Source organism: Centroberyx gerrardi, chromosome 4 (assembly GCF_048128805.1).
Source record: "Centroberyx gerrardi isolate f3 chromosome 4, fCenGer3.hap1.cur.20231027, whole genome shotgun sequence".
Taxonomy (NCBI): domain Eukaryota; kingdom Metazoa; phylum Chordata; class Actinopteri; order Beryciformes; family Berycidae; genus Centroberyx; species Centroberyx gerrardi.
Genome location: NC_136000.1, coordinates 30769001 through 30793391, shown reverse-complemented (window position 1 = coordinate 30793391; position 24391 = coordinate 30769001). Strand labels below are relative to the sequence as shown.

Below are 24391 nucleotides of genomic sequence, written 5' to 3'. Positions count from 1 at the left end.
CATCAAGGAAGTCACATGGTAGGGTGGGGTTGTCCCATAATGGAGCACTGGGACTGATCTTTGGATTTAATTCCATAAATGTATGGTTATCAACAAGTGTATAACAGTGTATAACAGCTGTTTCAAAGGCACTGGGTCCACCATGTGTTGTTCAATAGCTAACCATGATGGACTAAGGCCATCTGAGTGGGACCAAAACCATACAATGTGAAATTGAGGTACTGTATAATACAGTTTGAAATTGAAATTAATTCCTCCCTTTTCAATAGGGACTTTTAATTTAGACAGTTGAATTCATACATGTTTATAAGACCATACAAATTTAGATAATATACGGTCAATTGTTGAACAGAGTTGAAGGGCATTTTAAAATAATTGCCTGGAACAGATAGATACATTTTGGCAGGACATTCATCTTCACAATGCTGACCTCCCAATCAGAGAGATTGGTAAATCCTTCCACCTCTTAACATCAGATTTCAGTGGTAAACAACTGAGATTGCATATTTTATTCAAATCATTACAGACATAAACACCAAGATACTTAAACCCCCTGGACTCTAAATTTAGATAAAGTGCTTGCACATTCACTGAGAATGTGCAACAAAACCACTAGGTGGCAGCATTATCATGGTATAAAGCCACAGCCTCCCAATGGGAGAATTAATGGAGTGTAGAATTGCAACAAAATTTGTGATATACATAACTGTTCTGTTACAATTTGACTCTCTTGTTTGTTCGTTTTTGTTAAAGATTATATTTTTGGGCATTTTACCTTCATTAGATAGTTTGTTTTTTGTTTGTTGTTTTTTTTATTTTTAGTAAATCAATGAATGATTATGTACAATTGTAGCCCAGATAGTGTAATGGCTTACAAAAATAGGTAAAATTACCACAACGAGGAGAAATGAAACTGGAACTGTGCACTCACTGTGCAAAACAAATGGGGATAATAGAAGGGAAAAAATAGGTAAATGTAGGCTAAACAGAGAAAAGAAGAATACAACTAAAACAACGTACTCATTGTGCTAAACAAATAAGTAAAATGAATACAAAAAGGATAAAATAAATAAATAAAAATAATACAGAGAGGCACCTAATGTTATATTACAAACATTCACTAAACATTTAACATTAGCTAGATTGATATATTGGTCTTGGCCAATTAGAAGCCTGATGGCGAAGCTAGTCCCGCCTCATAATCAAGGAATGTGTGTGCAACTTTGTGTAAAAGAACAGAGGATTTTATTTCAGCATTTAGAAGCAGTTAAAGTTGTGTTTCCCAGGTAGGATTTGCCATTGATAGCTACTGACATTTGGAGATTCCCTTCTTTCACTGCTCGGAGAACCAAGGTAATACAGCTATAAGTTCTGTATTCATTTCTAAACTGAGTAAAGGTGAAAGCTAATTTGTTTTAATATAATTTGCAGGGGGACAGAATGGATAATTTCGTTTTCGTCCTTTCCCTTTGTGTTGAATGCGTGTCCTCCCTCGTCGTCTGGATTTCACTTTAGATTAGCGAGCCTTCCCACCAGGAGTTAGAGGCAGTGACTTGAGACCCCAGAGAACTCCCAGAGAATTACTGAGCAGACTCTGCTACACGCGACAGTGTGGTAGACCCAATCCTTTCAGCCACACCCTCACACTCAGCCACCAGCACTTGCAGTAAGTTCGGCAGTAGTTCTTTGGATCTTTTGCCCCTATATTTGCTAGGGGTGGGACGAAAACTCGATACAGGAATATATACTACGATACTTCCTCTTGCGACATGTTAGCGATATACTGGTGCCAAGTATCGATGTTGCCTCTGCATTGTTAACATTAGTTTGACTTGATTGTCACTACTTAATGACTCAAATTGATGAGGGTAAGGTGAAGAGCTGACCGGAAGTGAACTAATGTGCGGTGAAGAAAAACAGCTCACAGTAAAGAGTCAAAATTCTGCGCTCACTTCGGATATTACAACACTGATGGTGCAAACAAACTCGATAAAGACTACGCTATCTGCAAGAACTGTCTCACGAAAATAAAGTAGTGCTTACCGAAGCATACCGAAAAAGACCCAGTAGTCGTTACTGACAACGCATCAAAAATGACTTTGGCTGTTGAGCTGACTGGATTCCAACATTCTGTGTTTCTGCGTTTTGCACATATACTCTGAACCTCGCGTCACAGCATCACCCTGAAACTGACAGCTGTTGCTCGACTGCTTGCAAGGACTCTGAGGATTTCCCTCTTCTGTCTTAGGAGCACCACAGCCACAGAAGCACTGAAGAGAAACCAGAGGATTCTTGGCCTTCCACAGCACAAGCTCATAACAGATGATGTTGTCCGGTGGAACAGCACCTATGAGATGCTCTCCCGGTTTCTTGAGCAACAGCCTGCCATCTGCGCTGCCTTCTTATCTCCTGAGGAAAAATGTTTGTTGTACATTGTAAGTAATAAAATTATTAAAATCTGTATGTATGTATGTACGAATATGACCCTGTTTTTCCGAGGGAGGCTGACTAGCCAATGGGAACACTACTCTTTCCAATCAGGGAGTGAGTTTTACTATCCAATCAGGGAACAAATGGCGGTGCGAGATAATGTTGGGTCAAACAGTCGGCTGCAGTCCCCCTCGCTGTCGGAGTTCGTAGCAGCTAACGTACAGCTTGACAGCTAGAGAACTAAGGACAGCACATAGCAAGAGACATACCTGTGTTACTTTAATATATCAACTGAGTAATTGCAGGCTGCACCGCACAGCTGGTATTTTGCTTAAAACAAGAAATCTACATGCACATTTAAAACATATAGCCTAACACACAACCATGGCCTATAATAATAAACAGAGTAAGATACAGTATAAAAGAGAGAATGATAGATTGTGACAAGGGTCCTCATTTCTAAAGCGTGGATTCCGCACTAAAAGGTTAAGTGCGCATAAAAGAGGAAAAGTACGTATGGACAAAAATAATCACATTTATAAAACCAGGCTTACATACAGTGCCTGTACAGCTATGCACTGTTAGCTAGTTAGCTAGCTAACAGTTAGTTCAGGTTAACTGAGCTGACTCTTCTCAAGCTACAACTCAGAGTGTTTTGGAGTAGAGACTAGAGCTAAAGACAAGACAGTTTACTGTGTCACAGTAACCTACATTAGGAAACAAATCCACCTTATCACACTATTCACTTTTACTGAGAACGTTACTGAATGGATCTACAGCCACACCACAACAAGGTTTTTCAGCTAGCTCTCTGTTTCTAGCCTGATTGTTAAGAGATTTAGACTTTATTAACTAACAGACATTTTTCATTTTGAGGGGTCTTTACTATAAATACATTAACACACTGAAGATCGACTTGGTGACATTTATATAGCAAGTAAGGTTGGGAAAGGAAGGAAATGAGAGGGTGGGAGACGGGAAGCTAAAGGTTCACTGCACACTGACTTTTAGCTATTCTCTGCCCTCCTTTGCCATTTTAAAGGGGTCGGGAACACTAAAACATGTTTTTTGAGATGTTAACTGATGGTGTTTGAGATAGAAGACAATATCACCAGGCATTACCTCCACATACAGTATAAGTGCATATGTTGAACTGCCGATGTTTTAGGCGCTACATCGACAGTTCTCTTTTTCCCAGGGTTAAAAATCAAAAGTAGGTGAACATTATTATGTTTCGTAGTGTCTTCCTTTAGTTCAATCAGGAGAGACTAGGATGAATGCTCAAATGCAAAACTTTATTCATGACATGAAACATGATGGAAACTTTGGTGTAAGCTCCATGGAGGAGCTCCTCCCATTCGTGAAGTTAGGAGTACATCCGGGATGGACGTAGGAATTAGGAAACTCTGTCCCCTTGGGGAGTTCCTCTGGAGCCTGGACATTGGTGGTGATGGGTGGAGGAGGGGCGAAGGTAAGCACAGCGACTGGAATGACAGCAGCATACAGCATAGTTCTGTGAGTAGCACAATAGCATAGTAGGTGAGGTGTTTATACTCCCGTCACTTAGACGATTGGCTCTTTGAAAAAGAGAGGGAAGTGACGGCTAACTCTGATTGGTTCTCTGGAAAAAGAGGGAAAGTGTTCGCCAACTCTGATTGGGTAAAGAGAAAGCATGAATGAATGAGTGATGTCTTCCTGATTGAAATTGTGTAATACTTCACTTAGACTCTATGTAAACCGACATGATAGCCGCTCCCCCTGTGCATACTGTGACCATGCCTAAACTGGTTTTCCTGTGCAGTGACATATTCCACATGCTACTTGGTATTGTGGGTTTTGTATTAAACTATCTACTGCACAAGTACTCAGCCTATAAGCTACCTTAGTAGTGAATGAAGAAACTTAAATGTTTTTAAGGTCACGTTCAAAGTTGTCATAAAGATGTCATATTATAATTCTTAAAAAAGATCCATCCATGCAACAACAATAAAGGAAAACAACAACAAAAAATATTTCGGGGGGTGATATTATTTATATTTCTTTTTTTCTAAACTATGGAGAGCCAGGTGACATCACCACAGAGGAGACCAATCACACCTCGTCCCTTTTGATTGACACGTGCATTTTCACCGACTGTTTTAATCCACTGAGACTGATCCAAGGTTTTTTGATGAATACTGATGAATACACAAGAAAAAAATCTCATTCAGACAAACATTTCTCATTTTACAGATTCCCTACTGAAAAACATATTATAAACGAATGGATCTGAAGAATTTGGAGGGTTATAAATTCACATTTTAAAGTAATACACTTTAACTTTTTTACTTTTTTTTCACTGCATTCAAAACTGCCGGTCAGAATGAATGGGATGGTTTCCACCTTTCATTTTACACAACATGAGGTGTGACTCCATCTCTATTTCCTGTGAAACTGATTGTTAATTCAGTGTTTCAAATGATCCGGTGGTATTAAAATGCAATAGTAGAGTTTTCATTGAGATTTTCCCCAAACTCACTGCCATGCAACTGAGAAATTTGCCCTTAGGCTTATCACACTAAGCTTTTGTTATCACTTTCATTATTGCCTTTGTTGCATGTAAACATTTCATAAGACATACTAGTTTTGACTAACATGCTAGGAAAGGAGAAGTGCAACAACGCTGTTAGCCGCTTCATATTTTTTCCTGATGGCAGCAGCGGTTAATCACACACTTACCCACATATTCTGTCTGATGAAATTATGTAACACAGAAGGATCATCCCTGGGCCAGGATCCCGCTTTACGCTGTTTTCTTAGACACGTCAGAGAGGAGCTGGTTGGAGTTAAAGCATCTTGCGCATTCCTGAAGCATCTGATGTCTCTGAATACACATCTCTCAACTTCACATGCACAGTCAGAAGGCCACTGACCTAAGTTAGTCCTTTTAGCTGTTGACTCAACTTAGCAAAAAAATATATAACAGCAAAAAAAGACCAACTTTCCCAAGACCTCAATACTACAGTATGAATAAAATCAATAAATAATTTTGACTGTATATGAATATTTTTCAGACATTCCATCACACACACACACACACACACACACATACCTCTACAAGTATTTGGATAAAAACTGATAAATGAGTCTTAAGTGCAAAGAAAATACATAGATCCTGCATTTAGAAGTGAGATATGGACTTATGCATAAAATACTGTTTACACATTGCATAATATGTATCTATGTAAATCTTGAGGATACTTTTCTGGAAGCTGGAGAGCTCTCCTAACTTGGTTAGCAGTTGCCAGCAGGTGGCTGCGACCCCAAAAAATGATACCACCTTGTTACTGATTTAGTGAGAAATGCCATCAAGTGCATTAGAGAGTTTGGTTTTCAGTGCACTGATATGACTCTACTTTCTGGTGACTCTGTAAAATGCAACAGTGCACAAATCACAAATGACGGCTTGGACTTGCTGCCTTTCTTACAGAAGAGGATTAGGACCACGTGAAAAATGTATTTGAGCTCTGAGTTTAAAGTCAGAATTCTGAGTTCTGACTTTTTTCTCAGAATTCTGACTTTAACAACTCAAATACATTTTTCACACGTGGCCCTAATCCTCTTCCGTACTTTTGCGATACCCAGGGCCATAAATCAAACTATCAAGGCTCTAAATGCAGTCAGGAAGTGTAATTTCCCAGGTAATTTGCTGATTGATGTATTGATGATAAGCCAAATGGATATGTAGACTAGGAGGGTTGGAAACCGGCCTCTATAATGTGTGAAATAAAGAACAAATAACCCTCACTTTGTGACTGTTATAGCATAATCAGTGGTCTATCAGTCTTACTTGTAATACATAATGTATTCAGGTTCAAGGACATGTGCGCCAGAGTAAATTTGCCCTTTCGCTTTTTGTTACCAGTTTCCTTGCTGCCTTTGTTACTTCATAAGACATACTAGTTTGGACTAACATGCTAGGAAAGGAGAAGTCGTTGGAAACATGATGATTGTGGATGGCAGACGTGTATTGAGGAAGTTTAAGGTTACAGCAACTTCTTTTTCTTCCTGACAGCAGCAGCGGTTGACCATACACTTTACCCACATGGTCTTTGTTGTGACATGATGTCACGCATCATGTCACAACAAAGATAAGGAATCACACTTACTGCTGTTTTCTTGCACAGCTGTTGGATCATCTTATTCTCTCCACTTATACTCAACGTATCGTAAGGAGCTCACTGTTGTCTCAAGACCTCAATACTTCAGTATGAATAACATCAGTGAATCGCTTTGACTGCGTATGAATATTTTTCAGACATTCCCACCACCACCACCGCCCCACACACAGACACATAAACACACACACACCACTTGGAAACACGCATTACAAAGCGGCATAACTGTTTGATCACATATGAGATATTAGTGCAATTTTGACTGTGATACTGATAAAAATAATGTGCTGTAATGAACATAACACACTTGTAATGAACATTGTAACAGTTACCAGTTATTTGTACCATGAATACTATCCCTGCTATGGTGTAACCTGTTACTCCCTATTTCTCAAGAAGAAGAGCTTTGATTTGACATATACAATTAATATCTGCCTGGCTGGATTGACAGGTGTCTTTGTTCCAAAGGGATTGCGAGGCGAAAGCAGGACAAACCTGTGTGTGGGATAGGTGTCAAAGTACAGATGGAGGTAAACACAGGCTTTGGAGGGTTTTGGCTTAGTCACTCCTTCCTGTGCAAACCTCTGTCAAGCATATATCTATACAAGTCATGACGCAGGCAGGACTAGGCGTCAGTGCAACACTCTTGACTCGCCCCACGCTCAGAAAGCAGCAGCAGTCTGGTCCAGTCCTTTGATAGTCAGTATGTCAGTGAAATTGGGAGGCAACATTCTGGTGACTGGGACCAACAGAGGGATTGGTTTGGAGCTGGTGAAACACCTGGTGGAGAATGCGGGAGAGCAGGATCATATCTACGCCTGCTGCAGGGAACCAGAGGGAGCGGGGGCTACGGTGAGACACTTAACACGCTCTCATATTTCTCACAGTACTCATCACCACTCCTCCCGCACACGTGTGAACTGGTTTGACAGCTGGAGCACAAAGAGAAAGACAACATGACTTAATTTAAGGCTTTTCTAAGGAGCATGGACTAAAAACTGACATTAAAAGGTGCAGTAAGTTTGGTTTTTACTGCCCCATGGCACAAAATGACCCCAATATAGGGGGTTGATAAGGTTGTTGATCAATATCAGTGACTCAAAGATTACTTGGGCAGGTGCCAATATTTAGTTTTTCCCTATTTTATTTTTTTTCTCCTTTTTTATAGTGTTGCAGTCTGAATTTAAAATAAATTAAATTAGGATTTTGGATTGGATTTTGGATTTTGTCAAAATATGCTTTCAGAATTCTTTGCAAATTCATAGAAAATGAAATACAGAAATATTTCAATAAGTGTTCAATCCTTTGAGTCAGTCTGTAGAAGCACCTTTGGCAGTGATTTCAGTATGGAGAGTATTTTGGGACGTAAATTCCACAAATAAACAATGAATATGTACACTCGCAGACAATTCACAAATATGTAACACAATTAAGATGTTGGGTTGTCGACATATCATTTTCACAGACTGGCTTTTTTGGAAATATATTGACAAAACCCATTTGGACTGCTCCTTAGCAGCAAGACGCCGTGGAATAAATGCATCTTTTGCTAAAATGCATTTTCCAGTCAAAATTGCATTTGTGGATCATCAGATATTTGTGTATCCCGATACACAAATACCTTGGTTCTCCTGAAGTGGGGAAAAATAAAGTATTTTCATTTTCACAAATAAATATATATTTATTCTTTTGGGACCACATATTTTTCCAAGCACAATTCGGCACATAAATTGTTAAATGTGTATTGTGGATCATCAGTCATTTGTGTCTCTTCCTACATTTATTTGTGGACTTTTGTCCCTTTTGTTTTGCTTCCAATTCACAAATGCCTTGGCTCCACCCTAGTACAGTAGCCGATCTGTTGCACATGGAAATCTTTGCAGTGGATCGGCCAATCACAGGAGGAAGTAAATCCCTCATGTAGCCTAGTAACTACAGCTAACTTAGAACTGTGATCCTTTAGCCTAGAAGTAGATTTAGGTTAGCATTGGCTTATGTGTTGAGGTCCATCATCAAACCTTTGCTATCTGCTTGAAATGTGGGCAAATGACTTACTACTTGCGCCGGTGAATACTGTACAACCTACTATTAGCCAACATTATTGTTAGCTAACACAATGCTGACAAGATCGCAAACAATGGCTAGTCAATGCATGTTACCTAGCCTTATCAAACATATTTTCACATCTGCATTGCCTGTAGCTAGCATTAGCTAACAACCCTAACATTGCTGTTATTATTTTTCACTCATGATTGCATCTTTAGAGCTTTTGCCATCAGCAGTCAGGTTAGTCACTTCTCAAAGGATATGTTCCTAATCACAGGCTTATCCTACCTTACATATGATTTGGGGCTAATGAGCAAATGCAGGACAGGTTAAAGAGTAACTAAAATCCAAACCCAAATCTGTATAAAGCCTGACATCTAATGGTGAAAAGCATGCTACTGAAATTGCCATCTGCTATTGGCTGATCGTTGGTGCCAGGCGATGTCACCACTTGTACTCTATAAAAGGTGACATCACCTGGCACCAAAGATCAGCCAATAGCAGATTTCCTGCTTTCAACATATTCTGTATCCCCAATCTACTCAGCTGGTTCCCTTACATTGTCACTTACCTGTATCTTAACAATAGAGAAAAATGCAATCACTAAACCAAGAGAATCTGGAAGTTATTAAAGAATACAGCAACTATGCTAGAATGTTTTATTACAAGATACAATGAAAAATGTATTGTGCATTAATGTGATGATATGAAATGATGTGATCAGAATGTTGAGAAAGTGTTATCCTCTTGTTCCTCAAATATCAACAGTGTAATTACTGAAAAGGACAAGCTGCACAACAAACATGCAAATGCAGGCGTGAATTGGAAGACACAGGAGCAGAACTAGTTTGATGAACTTGTCCTGGCTTCAGAGCCAACTGCTACATTGTGAATTAACATCTCTCTCCTTTGAATAGCCTATTCCCCAGAGCCGTCCCTCCTCAACAGGTTGTACTGCCAAGCATTTGATCCGTCCACTGCTCTATTTACTACAAACTGCCAATGCACTTTGCACTCCTTTGTATCACTGTCACCCACTAAAAACCTAAAAAAACACACTCTGACTTTCTCTAGATACTCACAACTTTTCCCCACTACTAAACAACTGTTATACAGTATGTATTTATTCTATATACTCACTGCACACTGTTAAAATGTCCCCATTCACATTATTACTACTGGTGCGTCGACATCTATAAACATTAATGACCTACCTAATCTATAACTGACAAAACACCCAAATTTTGTTTGCTAGTATGATTTTTATATTTTTTTGTATTAACTTTGTTAAGATAAAATAAAAATAAAATGTAGGCTTGATAAGCGGGACCTGTCCACCAATCACACAACTGAGTAATAATTAACTCAGTATTAATTTGAATGGGGACATTACAGTGTGCATTACAGTGTGAGTAGCCTACATACAATAAATACATAAAACAGTTTTTTCATAATGGGGAAAGGCTCTTTGTGTCTAAGTCAAGAGTGTGATGTGTATGTAAATGTAACATGTTTGTTTTTTAGGATCTATAGTGAAATGCATGTAATAAGTAGTATTAACTAGTGTTATTGTCTGTTTTTAGTGGGTGACAGTGATACAAAGGAATGCAAAGTGCACTGGCAGTTTGTAGTAAATAGAGCAGTGAGCATAGAGCAGATCAAATGCTTCGCAGTACGACCTGTTGAGGAGAGACGGCTCTGGGGAATAGGCTATTCCAGTCTGGAGAGGTGGGAGAAGTTATGCAACAAAGAAGAGGAACGTTAATTCACAATGTAGCAGTTGGCTCTGATGCCAGGAAAAGTTTATCAAACTAGTTCTGCTCCTGTGTCTTCCAATTCACGCCTGCGTTTGCATGCTTGTTGCGCGGCTTGTCCTTTTCAGTAATTACACTGTTGATATTTGAGGAACAAGAGGATAACACTGTTTCTCAACATTCTGATCACATCATTTCTTATCATCGTATTAATGCATAATTGATTTTTCATTATATCTTGTAATAAAACAAGTTGATGTATTCTTTAATAAATTCCAGATTCTTTTGGTTTAGTGATTGCATTTTCCCTATTGTTAAGATACAGGCAAGTGACAATGTAATGGAAGCAGCTGAGTAGATGGACATATGATACATTTCTATCATGATGCAAATGATCTTTTGCTGGAAGACAATCCCACTCATATGGCAGAGGTGGAGACTCGAGTCGCATGACTTGGACTCAAGTCCCAATTTTAATTGCTTGAGACTTGACTTGATGCATGAAAAGAAGACTTGAGACTTGACTGGTGACTTGGGATTTGTTCCAGCAGACGAATGAATTTAAATTCTGTTTTCTGAATTTGTATGGAATGATTGAATTTATTGAAGTTGAAACTGATTATAGAAATCAAACTCATGATGCTCTTACCAAGTTTTTATCCTATTACAAGATACAAGATACAAGATACAAGATACGTTATTGCCACACAACCAGGTTGGTGGTATTTGATTTCAGTACAGTTTGTTAGCTCTGAATGAAACATATCTACATTTAGCTATTAAAACCATATTGCATTGAAAAGTCCTAGATATTTAGTTTTCTTTAAGATATTAAATTGATACTGGACTCTTGATTTGACTTGACTTGACTTCTACATTTAGACTTGAGACTTGACATTAATGACTTGGACTTGACTTGGTGTTCTACATTTAGACATGGGACTTGACTTGAGACTTGTACCTCAAGACTTTCAACTGACTTGGGGCTCAAGCAGAGCTGACTTGATCACACCTCTGGCTCTCGGTATAATTGTTTGCTGATCCAGTTTGGTTTCTGGACAGACTGGCAGAGCGGGGCCGTCTCAAGCCAGCAGAATCAGCCGTCCGATTAGCTTGATGTTGCTGAGATCAATAGCGAGTTTAGTAATGATTGAGTAATGTTGGGATTTAGGGATAAGCCTAAGTGCAGGTACAGGGTAGTGGAAGGGACTTTAGCTGTATTTAGTGTGGGGGGCGGGTGTCATGAGTTTTTTGGGCCTAATTCAACAAAAAAATGTGTGATGGGAGGAAACCACGTGATCACCCAAGTGACATAACCGCACTGTCTGATGGTCCTGTCTGTACATTTATGACCGCAGAGTCAGTTACATCACATCCTGTGTGTTGGTAAATGTACTCATGAAGAATTTCTTGCAGAATATTGGTTTCCCATCACTGCTATGCTGCGGTTTTTGACGCAATCCCAAATGGTGCCAATTTATTGTTACAACAGCTTCTAATGGTAAATGTTATAAAGTAAGTACCGGTAAGTAAAGTTTATTTCTAGAGCACATTTAAATACAGCTTGAGCTGACCAAAGTGCTGTACAAAGAACATTAAAATACAAAGTAAAAATAAAACACAAGGAGAAACATACCAACAACAACAATAAGCAACAACAAGGGACAAAATACAGAGTTATAGACATGACAACAGATTAAAATATTAGTTGGCCAAAAAGGCCAGAGAATAAAAATGTGTCTTCAGCCTAGATTTAAAAACAGAGATGGAGGGAGCACATCTAATATCTAACAGCAACTGGTTCCACAATCGTGGAGCAGCAATTGCAAAGGCTCTGTCACCTTTTAGTTTTAGTCGTGACCGTGGGACATACAAGAGAAATTTGTTGTCAGATCTAAGAGACCTAGGAGCTGAGTGCCAGTGAATAAGGTCTGTGATATAAGATGGGGCCTGACCTTTAAGAGCTTTGAAAGCAATCAGCAAGGTCTTAAATTGAATTCTAAAATGAACAGGAAGCCAGTGAAGAGAGGCTAGGACTGGGGTGATGTGCTCGCACTTTTTAGTACCAGTCAACATCCTTGCAGCTGCATTTTGGACCATCTGCAGGCGAGTTAATGAAGACTGGGGAAGGCCTAAATAGAGGGAATTGCAATAGTCCAGTCATGATGTAATGAAGGCATGAATTACTTTTTCCATATCATTGAAAGACAGAATTGGCTTGAGTTTGGAAATGGTTCTTAACTGATAGTAACTATTTTTAACAACAGAACTGATTTGTTTAACGAGACAGAGCTCAGAATCAAAGATAACACCCAGGTTTTTTGCATGTGACTTCACATACGGGGTGATGTGGCCTAGCTTACTGGCGAGATGGCTTCTGGACTGAGAGGGACCAAAGATAATTACTTCAGTTTTATTACTGTTTAGCTGAAGGAAATGATTTGCCATCCAGCCTTTAATGTCCTCGAAACAGTCCAGGAGAGGCTGTAGGGAATCCCTAGATTTTAGAGGGAGGTACAGCTGTGAATCATCAGCATAAAAGTGACAGGAGATGTTATACTTCCTAATAATGTTTCCTAGAGGGAGCATGTACAGACAAAATAGAACTGGCCCCAGGATGGATCCCTGAGGGACCCCATAGGTGACAGGGGCAGAGGAAGAGGAAAACTGACCTATAGCCACTGAGAATGTCCTATGTTTAAGATAGGATTTAAACCAGTTTAGTGCTGTACCCTTAATACCAACCCACTGTTCGAGACGTGTCAAAAGGATGTCATGATCCACGGTATCGAAGGCAGCACTAAGATCTAGTAAAACCAGGATGGCATTTTCCCCAGAGTCAACAGAGAGTAACAGATCGTTTGTCACTTTTAACAGAGCTGTTTCAGTGCTGTGGAGGGCTTTGAACCCTGATTGAAATGGATCAAGGATCTCGTTGGTATTCAGGAATGGTTGTAGGGTTGTGACAGGACAATTTTCTCCATTATTTTTGAGACAAATGGCAATTTAGAGATGGGCCGATAGTTATTTAAACATTTAACGTCAAGGTTATGATTTTTGAGCAGAGGCTGGACAACTGCGTGTTTAAAACATGCGGGGACAGTGCCAGAGGCTAAGCAAGAATTAATAATAAGTTGGATGCTAGGTCCAATTATATCAAAAGTGTCTTTTATGATATGGGAGGGCACAACATCATGGGGGGAGGTAGTGGGTTTCATGTGCATGTTCCTCAACTCAGACAAGGAAACCGGTTGAAAATGATTAAAGGTAGGCGAGCCCCCTACGCTTTGGGGCGGGGTGTCAGAGAGAGGGGGAGGGAGCAGTGATCGAATGTTTTCCATTTTTTCCGTGAAAAACCTCAAAAAATTCTCACAGATGTCCGTGGATGCTTCAACATCGTGAGAGATACGGGGATTGAGGACAGAATTTATAGTGCTGAACAGAATTTTAGGTCTGTGAGAATGTTTACTGATTATCTCAGAGTTATGCTGTGTTTATGTATAGATAGATAGATAGATATATAGATAGATAGATAGATAGATAGACCTTTAATTGAATTTAAGGTTGATACTGTACATGATAACTCTTCACCTAATTTAATATCCATTGTGCTTCTCTTCTCTTTTCCTCTTTTCTTCTCTTCTCTCTTCCTTTCATTCCACCTTCCTCCCTCCTCTCTTGTTCCCATCAGGCGCTGAGAGAGCTGGCCAATCAGCATCCTTTACAGATCACTGTGGTCCAACTAGGTAAACACGACACACCCGTGTATGCACAGCAATATTTTACATTGTAGATACAGTTACAGCAAAGTTACCCTCCCAGAATTAAAATGGGCATTTCCATTAAACTTCCATGAAGGGTGGAATGGCTGGTACGTTTAAGTAATTCAGCCAGATCAGCTCTCCAAATCAATACAAATTCTTGTCACTGAAAAATCAACATATTAACACGGGGAAATGTGCTGTTTGTGACTCATTAAGCAGGTGTGTTTTCATTGCAAAGGCATTTGGCTGGACATCCCAGTGCTAGCGGATTGAATCATTTACTTTTTGTTGGTGGTTGCACCATTCTTGGAGTCTCATGCACTGCACACACCTGAAACAAAACCCATTATCAAGACTATGGTCTATGGCGGCTGCTATCTTGGGCGTGCATTGCTTACTATGATAAAACTAATATATGGTTTCCAATCATTTTAATTACATTTGAAATGGAAGGTATTTCCTGTGCGCTGTTTGAAAAAAAAAAGAGTTTGATGTATGAGTGTGTGTGTGTGTGTGTGTGTGTGTGTGTGTGTGTGAGAGAGAGAGAGAGAGAGAGATCTCATACAGATATTTGGTGTTACTTCTTGTCTTTAAACAAGGTGTGCACCCACTGTATGTGAATGTGGTACTTTTATATGGTGCATAGCAGGTCATTTTTATGTCATGTATTCATTCATATAAATATTGACCATCATTATCGCAATAAAGTCAGAGTACACAGTAGCATAAAGTATCAGCACTGTCGAGAAGCACAATAGAACAAAGGTTACTGTCATAACCGCGGTTCTAAGAACTAAAGATGGATTTTTGAAGGCTGATACCAATTTTTACACGCAAGTTGCCGATAGCTAATATTTTGTACCGATGTGAAACAGCATTTAGACCGCCATGGGACACTAAAACTCTCCATTGAAACACCACACCCATGACATGGGATTACTCATCCTGCCACACTGCAGAGAGATATCCCAAGCAGAGTGACTGATGGGAACACAGAGAAGGGAGAATGAAATGGTGATTGTTCAAACCGGGCATTACATGTTGCCATGGTGCAGAATTCAAAGCAATCAATTAAATACACTGCCATAGTCATTTGGAAGAACAATGGACAGACTTTAATGACATCCAATTCATCAGTTAGGCAACTCTGATGACTCTGCTATAGTTGGATGTATCAGCAAGGGTGAGGAGGCTGAGTATAGGGCTGTGGTGGGAAACTTTGTCACATGGTGTGAGCAGAACCATATGCAGCTCAACATGGCAAAGACAAAGGAGCTGGTTGTGGATCTGAGGAGGGCCAAGGCACCGGTGAACCCTGTTTCCATCCAGGGGGTCAGTGTGGACATTGTGGAGGACTACAAGTACCTGGGAGTGTACATTGACAATAAACTGGACTGGGCTAAGAACACTGAAGCCCTCTACAAGAAGGGCCAGAGCCGTCTCTACTTTCTGAGGAGGCTGAGGTCCTTCAACATCTGCCGGACAATGCTAATGATGTTTTATGAGTCTGTGGTGGCCAGTGCTCTCCTGTTTGCTGTTGTGTGCTCGGGCAGCAGGTTGAGGGTAGCGGACACCAACAGACTCAACAAACTGATCCGCAAGGCCAGTGACGCTGTGGGGGTAGAGCTGGACTCTCTGGCGGCAGTGTCAGAGAGGAGGATGCTGTCCAAATTACGTGTCATCTTGGACAATATCTCCCACCTACTCCATGACGTCCTGGTCAAGCACAGGAGTACATTCAGTGCGAGACTCATTCCACCGAGATGCACCACAGGAAGTCATTCCTGCCTGTGGCCATCAAACTTTTCAACTCCTCCCTCAGAGTGTCAGACACTCTGAGTCAATAGACTGGACCTTGGACTTATTTCACCCCTGTCAGCAGGTTAATAACCCCATAATTTATAACTTATATTTTAAACTGTGCAATACTGATTCTGGTAATAATTTTGTGCAATAATTTAAAACAAAGGGGAAGGAAAAAAGCAGGAGTGAAAGGCCCAGGGATTTCCTCCTACTCCTCCTCCCCCACACCCACCCACAAATTTCTTATTTTTCTTATTTCTATATTATTGTTGTTATATATTGTAGTATAATGCACATACTTTACATATATAGATTTTTTTTTTTTGCACATATTTTTATAATGCACATACTTTACATATTTTTATTTTATTGTAGTATAATGCACATATTCTACATATTTTTATATTTATTTTCTTATTTTCTTATTTCTATTTTTCTTATAATTTCTCTATGCCTATATATATTTCTGTGAGCAACTGCAACGAAACCCAATTTCCCCTCGGGGATCAATAAAGTATTTCTGATTCTGATTGGAATAGGATCTGCATCAGGAACAACAATATATTAGAATTTACAAAAAGTGGGAAAAACATGAGACGGAGGTGTAAATTCATGTAGCATTTATTCATTTATGTGGCAAAAAAAAAGTATTTTCCATAGCCACATGAGTTGAAGTGATTTGATCTAAACAAACTATATATGAATTTGGACAGTTGTATGTAGCATAGTGCAGGCATTTGCATGTACTGTTTTAATCCAAAACACCACATCATACTATGAAGAAAATTTTGGGACTTAAAAAAAAAAACTTTTTTCACTAGTGACTTGCAAACAGATGTTTAAATGAATATTAAATTGGATTGGAATAAATGCATCTTTTGGCAAGACATATTTTCCATTTGTGGATCATCAGATATTTGTGTTCTGTGAGACTATGATTCACAAATGCCTTGGCTCCACCCATGCCTTGTTTGCTTCCTAATAAGTTGTCATAACTTGTGCTTTAGTCCAGGGAAAATGTACATGAATCTTTCAGGTATGCATAAAACCATCAAGTACGTACATTTTCAGAAGGAAGGAAAACATCATGAACTTTTCAGATCATCATGTAATGGCCAATTCAACTGTACTGTGTAATCAAATACAATGAAATTGCAGTTTTAAGAGAACCAAAACAACAAAACAAAAAAAAATGTGCTGACCCTCATTTAACAAGCTATCGTGTTAAACCGTGCAGAATCTACCGTGACAAAGATCCTAAGACTTATGAAACGTTCTCATGCCACCAAAATGAACGCAAATTACATCCTGATCATTTACGTATGACACACCCAAAATTATGCCTGTGTGGTGACTCTTGGCCTACAAAAAGGAAGTTTGCATACCTTGCATGCACGCTACAGAGTGGAACATAGCCAAAGATCCCAGAAGCAGACATTTAGCAAAGCAGAAGTTGTTTTGGTTGCAGAGGTTGCTGCCAAGAGAGTTTTATTTGTCTTAAAAGTGTGACTAAAGGCTGTCATAAAACCAAAAGTTGGCAAGCAATTGCGTTGTCTGTCAACAGTGTTTCAACTGAGAAAAGGAGCCTCCAGGAGGTTTGTCTCGCAATTCTACGAAGACGCCCATTTCCTATCCTAACCGTGCCATGTTCATTCTCAGGTCAGAAAGAAACGGTCTGATAGTAATTATTATTATCATTATTATTAGTTAACACCAAAGGCCTGCGGCAGCCTACAATGCCAGCAATTCCAATAGTTTTCCATGCGCAACACATCGAGTTCTTTGAAAAGAGCGTACACGTTTTCCCAGAAGACGTGAGAAAGATCGTAGGGCTACGACAACGCTGGAATAGATAAATGCAGAGTTTTGCGGTCCGCTTTAAGATCAGACTTGATCGTACGATAGCTTGATGAATGAAGTCCAGTGTGTATGTGTTGATTGTGAATTCTGTAATTTTTGTCTCACTATGATCTGAGAACTCCATCGCTGATAAGTAGGACATACTGTAGTTTCATGTCATTTGCAGATTTGTTGGGCATTTAAAGCAATATTCCACTTAGTTTTAACATGGGGGTTATTCGGCTTTTGACCGCCATGAAAACCAGAATATAAACTAATCACCAAGATCAGATGCAGCTGGATGAGTTTGTAGCGTTCAGATTTTTACTTCCCATTCATTTGAATGAGCCACGAAAATAGACTGAAAACTGACATTTAACACATTCGTGAGCTATGTATTCGTGTTTGTTTGTATTCACGCCTGTGTGTGTGTGTGTGTGTATATCCGCAGACACATCAGACGAGGCCAGTATCTCGGCTGCCGTGCAGACAGTGGGCGAGCGGGTCGGGGCTGGTGGTTTGAATCTCCTCATCAACAATGCTGCTATTAACAGACCAGCCTCACCGGCAACGCTATCTCGCACCAGCAAAACAGACATGATGCAGGTGTACGAGACCAACGTGGTCGGACCATTTCTCCTGGCAAAGGTGGCTTCATTTTTCTCACTTTTCTCTTTACAATGTACATGCAAACACACATATATGGCACACTGGATTGTAAGTCTCTTGCTTTCTTGATTGCCTGGCAAAGAAGGAAAGTGTCGCAGACAAAGCAATGGTGCTGTATCCCAAAATGACTGACATGATTGGAGGAGAGAATGTTAGAACTTATAACAATAGTTTTTATCGCGAGAAACTTTTCTTGTTATAATGACATCGTTATAACAACAAAAAATCCTCATTATAACGAGATAAGATGGTATTTCATAATAACGAAAAAAAGATGTAACATGTAACTTGTAACATGAAAATATCTTGTTTTAACCAGAAAAAGATCTTGTGATAACATATACAAATATCATACATATATCATATCATACATTTGTCATATTCCTTCTTTCCTTCCTTCCCCTTCTCCTTCTCTCTCTCGCTCCAGATGTTTCTTCCACACCTCCAGAGGGCGGCAGAGTGCGGGTCACCTCCAAAGGACAAAGGTCAAGGGGTCAACGTCTCCAATTCTCTTCTTCTGTTTTCTGTCTTGTGTTTTTTTTGGGGGTTTTTTTTCTACTGCACAGCTGACCGTGTTTCCCATGGTTACAAAATGTTTCATGACCCTCAAGTCAAGGCAAACCATTGAATATGCATTGCAGTCAATGGTAAAAAAACAAAAACATAACAAAAAACAAAAATCAAAAAACCCCAACTAAATTATAACTAAAAATTTCCTCTAAAGGTTTCTGCAAGTGACTGTTAATTTGCATATCAGCTTTTTTTTTTTATCAACAAGATATTCTTTTCTTCTTTTCTCTCTCTCTTTCTCATTCTTTTCTTGAAGTATTGCTGTGGGTGAACTGAATTTACTTTCAGTTGTTTTATTTTGAAGTGGTAACCCATGAGATTCATGTTATTTTCTTAATTTGATCTCCATCTTTGGTGCTAAGGCTATCGCTGCTCATGCTAACTATCCAGTTCTACTTCTATTTATTACAAACCAGAAATGTAAAACTAGAATTTTGTTTTGTAAGACTATAATTTTTACTGCTGTTGTAACAAAATGTGTTTCCCCTGAGGAAATGATCATGAGGGAAATGTAATAATTAACAAATGAGAAGTAGCAGACTAATGTAGAGCCTGACCACTCCCTGTTGAGTCAATGGATGCTTGTGGTTTTGAGATAATAAGATCACAAATAAGCCTGATCTCCGCTCATTATGAGGCAACTGTTGGTCACTTTCACTCGGTTACTTTCATTTTTTGTGAAACGTTTTTGAAAAGATAAAACGACTCACAAAAACTGAAATGACTGTTAGTTTCTATCAAGGCGAAGACACACCGCCAGGGGAAACACATTTTTTTTACGGGAAACAAATTTTGACACAACACCAGGAAAGAGCTACCAGACTCCAGGTGTTTAGAACAGCAAATTAAAGCGCTTTCATGAACTGGCTATAGGTTGAATCACTATTGTGTTGTATCAATCAGTGTTAGACAGTAGCAAAATTGAAATGTTGTGAATGATTACTTTAACATCTTTATTGTTTGTATCTCAGGTGATCGTATGTCCTGTCGGAGGTCGGCCATCATCAACATCTCCACTCTGATCTCCTCCATAGAGAAATGTCCAGAGACCTTCTACGCTGCACGGATGTACCCGTATAGGACCAGCAAGGTACTGATGGCTTACACAAGACCTACATTCAGTATGCTAAGTACATATTTAGGGAGAATACATTTAAAATAAAAACACTTGAATGTTTTATGCTAAAAAAAAACACCTAAGGATGGACAGGAGCTTCCAGGGAGCAGTTTTAAAAAAAAATGTTTTATCTGGATCAGAAATGTACAGATTTTCTAATCCCCAGACTGATCTCTCTGATTTTGTGTCAGTTGTCACATAGGATCATACTGATCCAAATACCACAAAGATCAAGATTACAGAATCCCCATTTGCAGTCTTTATATAGACCTCTATCTTGCCATCTGTCGGACAAGTAATGTTACAACATGCTGTTAGGCACAAAAAGACAAAAGAGTGAACTGGGTGAAGATGTGTTAAGACAGTTTGTATTTTACTCTTATTCAATTATCTGTGCAAGTATAGAACACATAAGGACTCAAAGATAAAATTCAGTGTTGATTGCATTCAGCGGATTTAAAAATTTCAAAAAGCAGTTCTATAGAATGTTTGAATTCTTAGAGTTAGCAGGTTACAGGTTTACGGAAGACCATCAATCACGTTTTTAGAGCTTTACGACTGAGTTTAATACATTTTAAAACTCCAAGGGTTATGAAAGGACATTTGTGTCAAACATTTATCGAGGTGAATGAAAAGATCGTACATGAGGACAAAACAGCTGAGCACTGGTGTCTTGCTAGCATTTTAGTTCTGTAACTGAAAATTCCTTTTAAAAATCCAGTGAAACGAATGCAGAATCAAAAGATCAACAAAATGATCTTTAAATTTAAAGTGAAAGAGAAATCTACATTAATTACTTTACTTGTATCTCTCTTTTAAGCTTGCAGCTGGAAAGTTTACCTGAGAATGCTAAAACTGAGCTAAAACTGAGCTTTATTTAGAAAAATCCAAAGGTTCATTCATCTGTCCCAGAGCTAAATGGAAGGAAAGAGACAAAACTCCACTGACTACGTGTGTGGAAATTTGTAATTACTAGCATAAAAAATGTGTGATGAAGGTGTTTTTTTTAAATGTGCCCATGAACTACGGTATCACTGAGGTCAAACCTTGCTTGGCTTTTTAATAAAAATGGAATGCCACAATTCCCGTGTTTTTGTGAAAACTACAGTCACCGTTTCAATCTGGAAAGATGGTACCATGACAGCAATTTCATTCCCAAACTGAAGCTTGATAGCTCAACTGGTGAAGAACCAAAACATTTTAGTTTCACTAGATTACATGACGCCTTTTTCCCAGAATATCAACTATAGCGCTGCTTAAGATCTATTGGTAACTCAGTTTCTCTCTCTCACTTTCTGCCTGGAACCCAACCTCAGTAAATGGAATCTAACCCTCATTAAAACATACTTGTACTGCTAGAACGTTCTATCAAAATTCTGGAGGAAACACTAAATTCTTCTTTTTTTTTTATATGAAAATGGTCTGATTTAAAGATATTGAAGAAAGAAGACCTTAATCTAGCTAGAAAAATATATATTGTACTCAGTAGTAAAGCCACTGCTGAGAAATACACTAATGGGTAAAAAAGTGTGACAACATGCCCCGCTCTCCCCTACTGAACTTGGGAATGAGCGAAACTCAGTTACTTGTGCCGTTTCCCACCAGGCGGCGCTGAACATGCTGACTCGCTGTCTGGCCGAGGACTTCAGGAAGCACAACATACTGGTCACCGCCGTCCACCCCGGATGGGTTCTCACCGATATGGGGGGGAAAGAGGTGAGGACAGTGAGGGAAGGAGGGAGGAAGCGATGGAGAGGGCAAGCGATTGGAGAACTGTACGAATGAGTTGAATTCTTCACACAGCAGCCTCCACTTTGTGTCTGTCTGTGATTGGTTTAAAATATCACGTGACTGGTTGTGTTGCATTGTGGAAAAGCGTCTCCAGTTCCTTTTCTGGTTCTTTATTCTTATTCTACTTATTCTCAGAACTTTTTATTTTTATTAACTTTTCCCATTGTTGTCGTCGGCTATCCCCCAGGCTCCTTTGACCCCTCGGGACAGCGTAGTGGGCATGCTCGGTATGATGTCATCACTCGGCGACAAAGATAGCGGGATCCTGCTGGACTGGGAGGGCAACCGGATCCCCTGGTAGCGGCCACCGCGGCAACGGCGGGGGACGGACAACTTTATCATTTGGGTCGTGTTGCGTTTTACACCATCTGGGAATCAAAAAAAAAATTGTAGTCTCTTATTTTTCTTATTGAAAATGTTGGGGAAATTAGTGGGGGAAAAGATTGCATAAATCGTTCATAGCAGCTCTGTAGCGCAGTTGCATGATTCTTTTTTCTATTTGAGGTTGATTTTCCAACGATTTTTTTTTTGAGTGACAAGTGGTGTGATGGTGTGATTTTAATTCAGTCGACTCTGCAAATTTCCATTCTATGGATAATAAAGTATCTTGAATCTTGTGTGTGTGTGTTTCTCCACTCCCACTATACCAAAGACTAATGACAAAGCAAAAATTCCTCTCCTCTTTTTTTCAGACCCGTTTGTTGATTATAAAAAAAAACAAGACTAACAAGACATATACACAAAGGCACACATATACAAAGAAAAATACATTACGAACAGAGTGGCTGTCACTGACCTTATGTTTGATGCCATGTTTCCACATTTCATATCATCGTCATAATGGAAATGAGATTTTGTGGATCTACAGAATTGTGTTTTTAGGCTACACCCACCTGAGGTTTATCTGCTATATGTATCATCAGTTCTGGACCTGAAAATACAAGTGTATTTTACCCAGAAGTCACAACATGCTGTGCAATCAGGAATACACTGGAAAAGATGGTAAATATGGCTGAGAGTAGATCTGAAAAGCCTAGAATTCACTGCCACTACTGTACTTATATATTAAGGGCCAGCAGGGGGAGCCAGAGATCTAAGAGTGGTTGAGATGTGTCAGTGTCATTAACCAGGCTCTTCTTACTGTAAGAGGCCTAGTGTTACAAATAACCACGCATACGCATGTGTACACACACCAGATTGTATGCAGGCATCCCCACTGGCGCACACACTGCCATGTTGTAATGTGTATACATCCACATGAACACACAGGCAGGTGCACATCATCATATGCTATTCCATTGAAGAACAATACCAAAAGAAATGCTGACATTCTCTTTTATAAACAACTTATTGCTTTTTAAACCTCTAATTTTTCCATTCAGATCAGGTTATTTGCTGTTTATTCATTCTCTCCATTCTCTATTCCACATGACTGGACTATAAAGTCAAGGATTGGGCGATAATGTGCATAGATAATGATTATTGGGCTATGATAAAGGATAGGACATCCAGTTTTTACTGGCACAAGTGGAAATGTTGAAGTAGTTTGCACTTTGGTAGCCATCGATCTACAGGTAACTGCTAAAAAGGAGACAAGTACTCGAGTGATACAAAGCATATTGCTTCCACACAGGTGTGTTCCCTAATTGAATTGAGCAGTTCGTGCTTAAGGGTCGTATAAAAAATTGCTTGGCAGACCTAGTTGCCCATTATTTTGGTTAGAAGAGGAGATCTCAGTGACTTTGAGAGAAAGCTGACTGTTGGAGCTCGTTTGGTAGTAGCTTCAGTAAGGAAGACTACTCAACTTGCTGACATTTCTCTAGCAGTCACGGTGAAGTTGATGTGACATGAATGTCTAACCGTGCGTCCACACTGCGAGCAACACTATCAACTAATCAGAGAAAGTCCATGGAAGCGACCAGGGAATCTGTTCCGTTGTGTGGACACTCAGCCGAGACAATTTAACTTCTCACGGCCCTCAACAACTTCCTTGTTGCGCTTCCTTGTTTCCCTACTGCTGTGATTTTGTTTCATGAACTTTAGTTTCGCCTGGTAAGTGCAAAATGGGCGAGAAGCTGATTGCAGTCATTCAAAGTTCCCCAGTTCTCTAGAACTTATATTTGAAAGACCACCGGAATAAACCCCATGGTTGATCCAGTCGATGGTAAGGTCTGAAGTCTGTTTTTTCTAGGTATGTTAACTAATCAGAACAATGTAATGCTATGAAACAGAATACCAAAGCAGTGAGAAATATACTACATACATGCAATTGGAGCTTCTGGCCCCACTTGCAATCAGTCAGAATAGAGCGACCCATCAACCAAGTTGCCCGCAGTGTGAACACATGGTCAGCAAAAGACATCAACGGGGCAACTGTGGACAAAAGTGCGTCCTAGACCGTGACGTTCATGCATCGATTCGTGATACAAAAACAAGACAAGCAACTCCGAA

The 24391-nt window shown here is 39.5% G+C and overlaps 1 protein-coding gene across 1 annotated transcript; it reads left to right on the top strand.

The window, feature by feature from the left end:
- Positions 1 to 7292: 7292 nt before the first annotated feature.
- On the top strand, positions 7293 to 22453 carry LOC139916837 (C-signal-like). Its single transcript, XM_071905849.2, has 7 exons — positions 7293 to 7439; positions 14079 to 14133; positions 18245 to 18441; positions 18890 to 18947; positions 20004 to 20122; positions 21755 to 21865; positions 22128 to 22453. The coding sequence occupies exons 1-7, from the start codon at positions 7293 to 7295 to the stop codon at positions 22239 to 22241; spliced, it is 801 nt and encodes a 266-aa protein (XP_071761950.1). The 3' UTR covers positions 22242 to 22453.
- Positions 22454 to 24391: the final 1938 nt, after the last annotated feature.

What these genes read in the sequence shown, in the direction of transcription:
- LOC139916837 (XM_071905849.2), top strand. Translation starts at nt 7,293, where the DNA reads ATGTCAGTGAAATTGGGAGGCAACATTCTGGTGACTGGGACCAACAGA. An exon ending in ACCCGTATAGGACCAGCAAG is followed by an intron (nt 20,123 to 21,754) that starts GTACTGATGGCT and finishes GTTTCCCACCAG; the next exon opens with GCGGCGCTGAACATGCTGAC. An exon ending in CCGATATGGGGGGGAAAGAG is followed by an intron (nt 21,866 to 22,127) that starts GTGAGGACAGTG and finishes GCTATCCCCCAG; the next exon opens with GCTCCTTTGACCCCTCGGGA.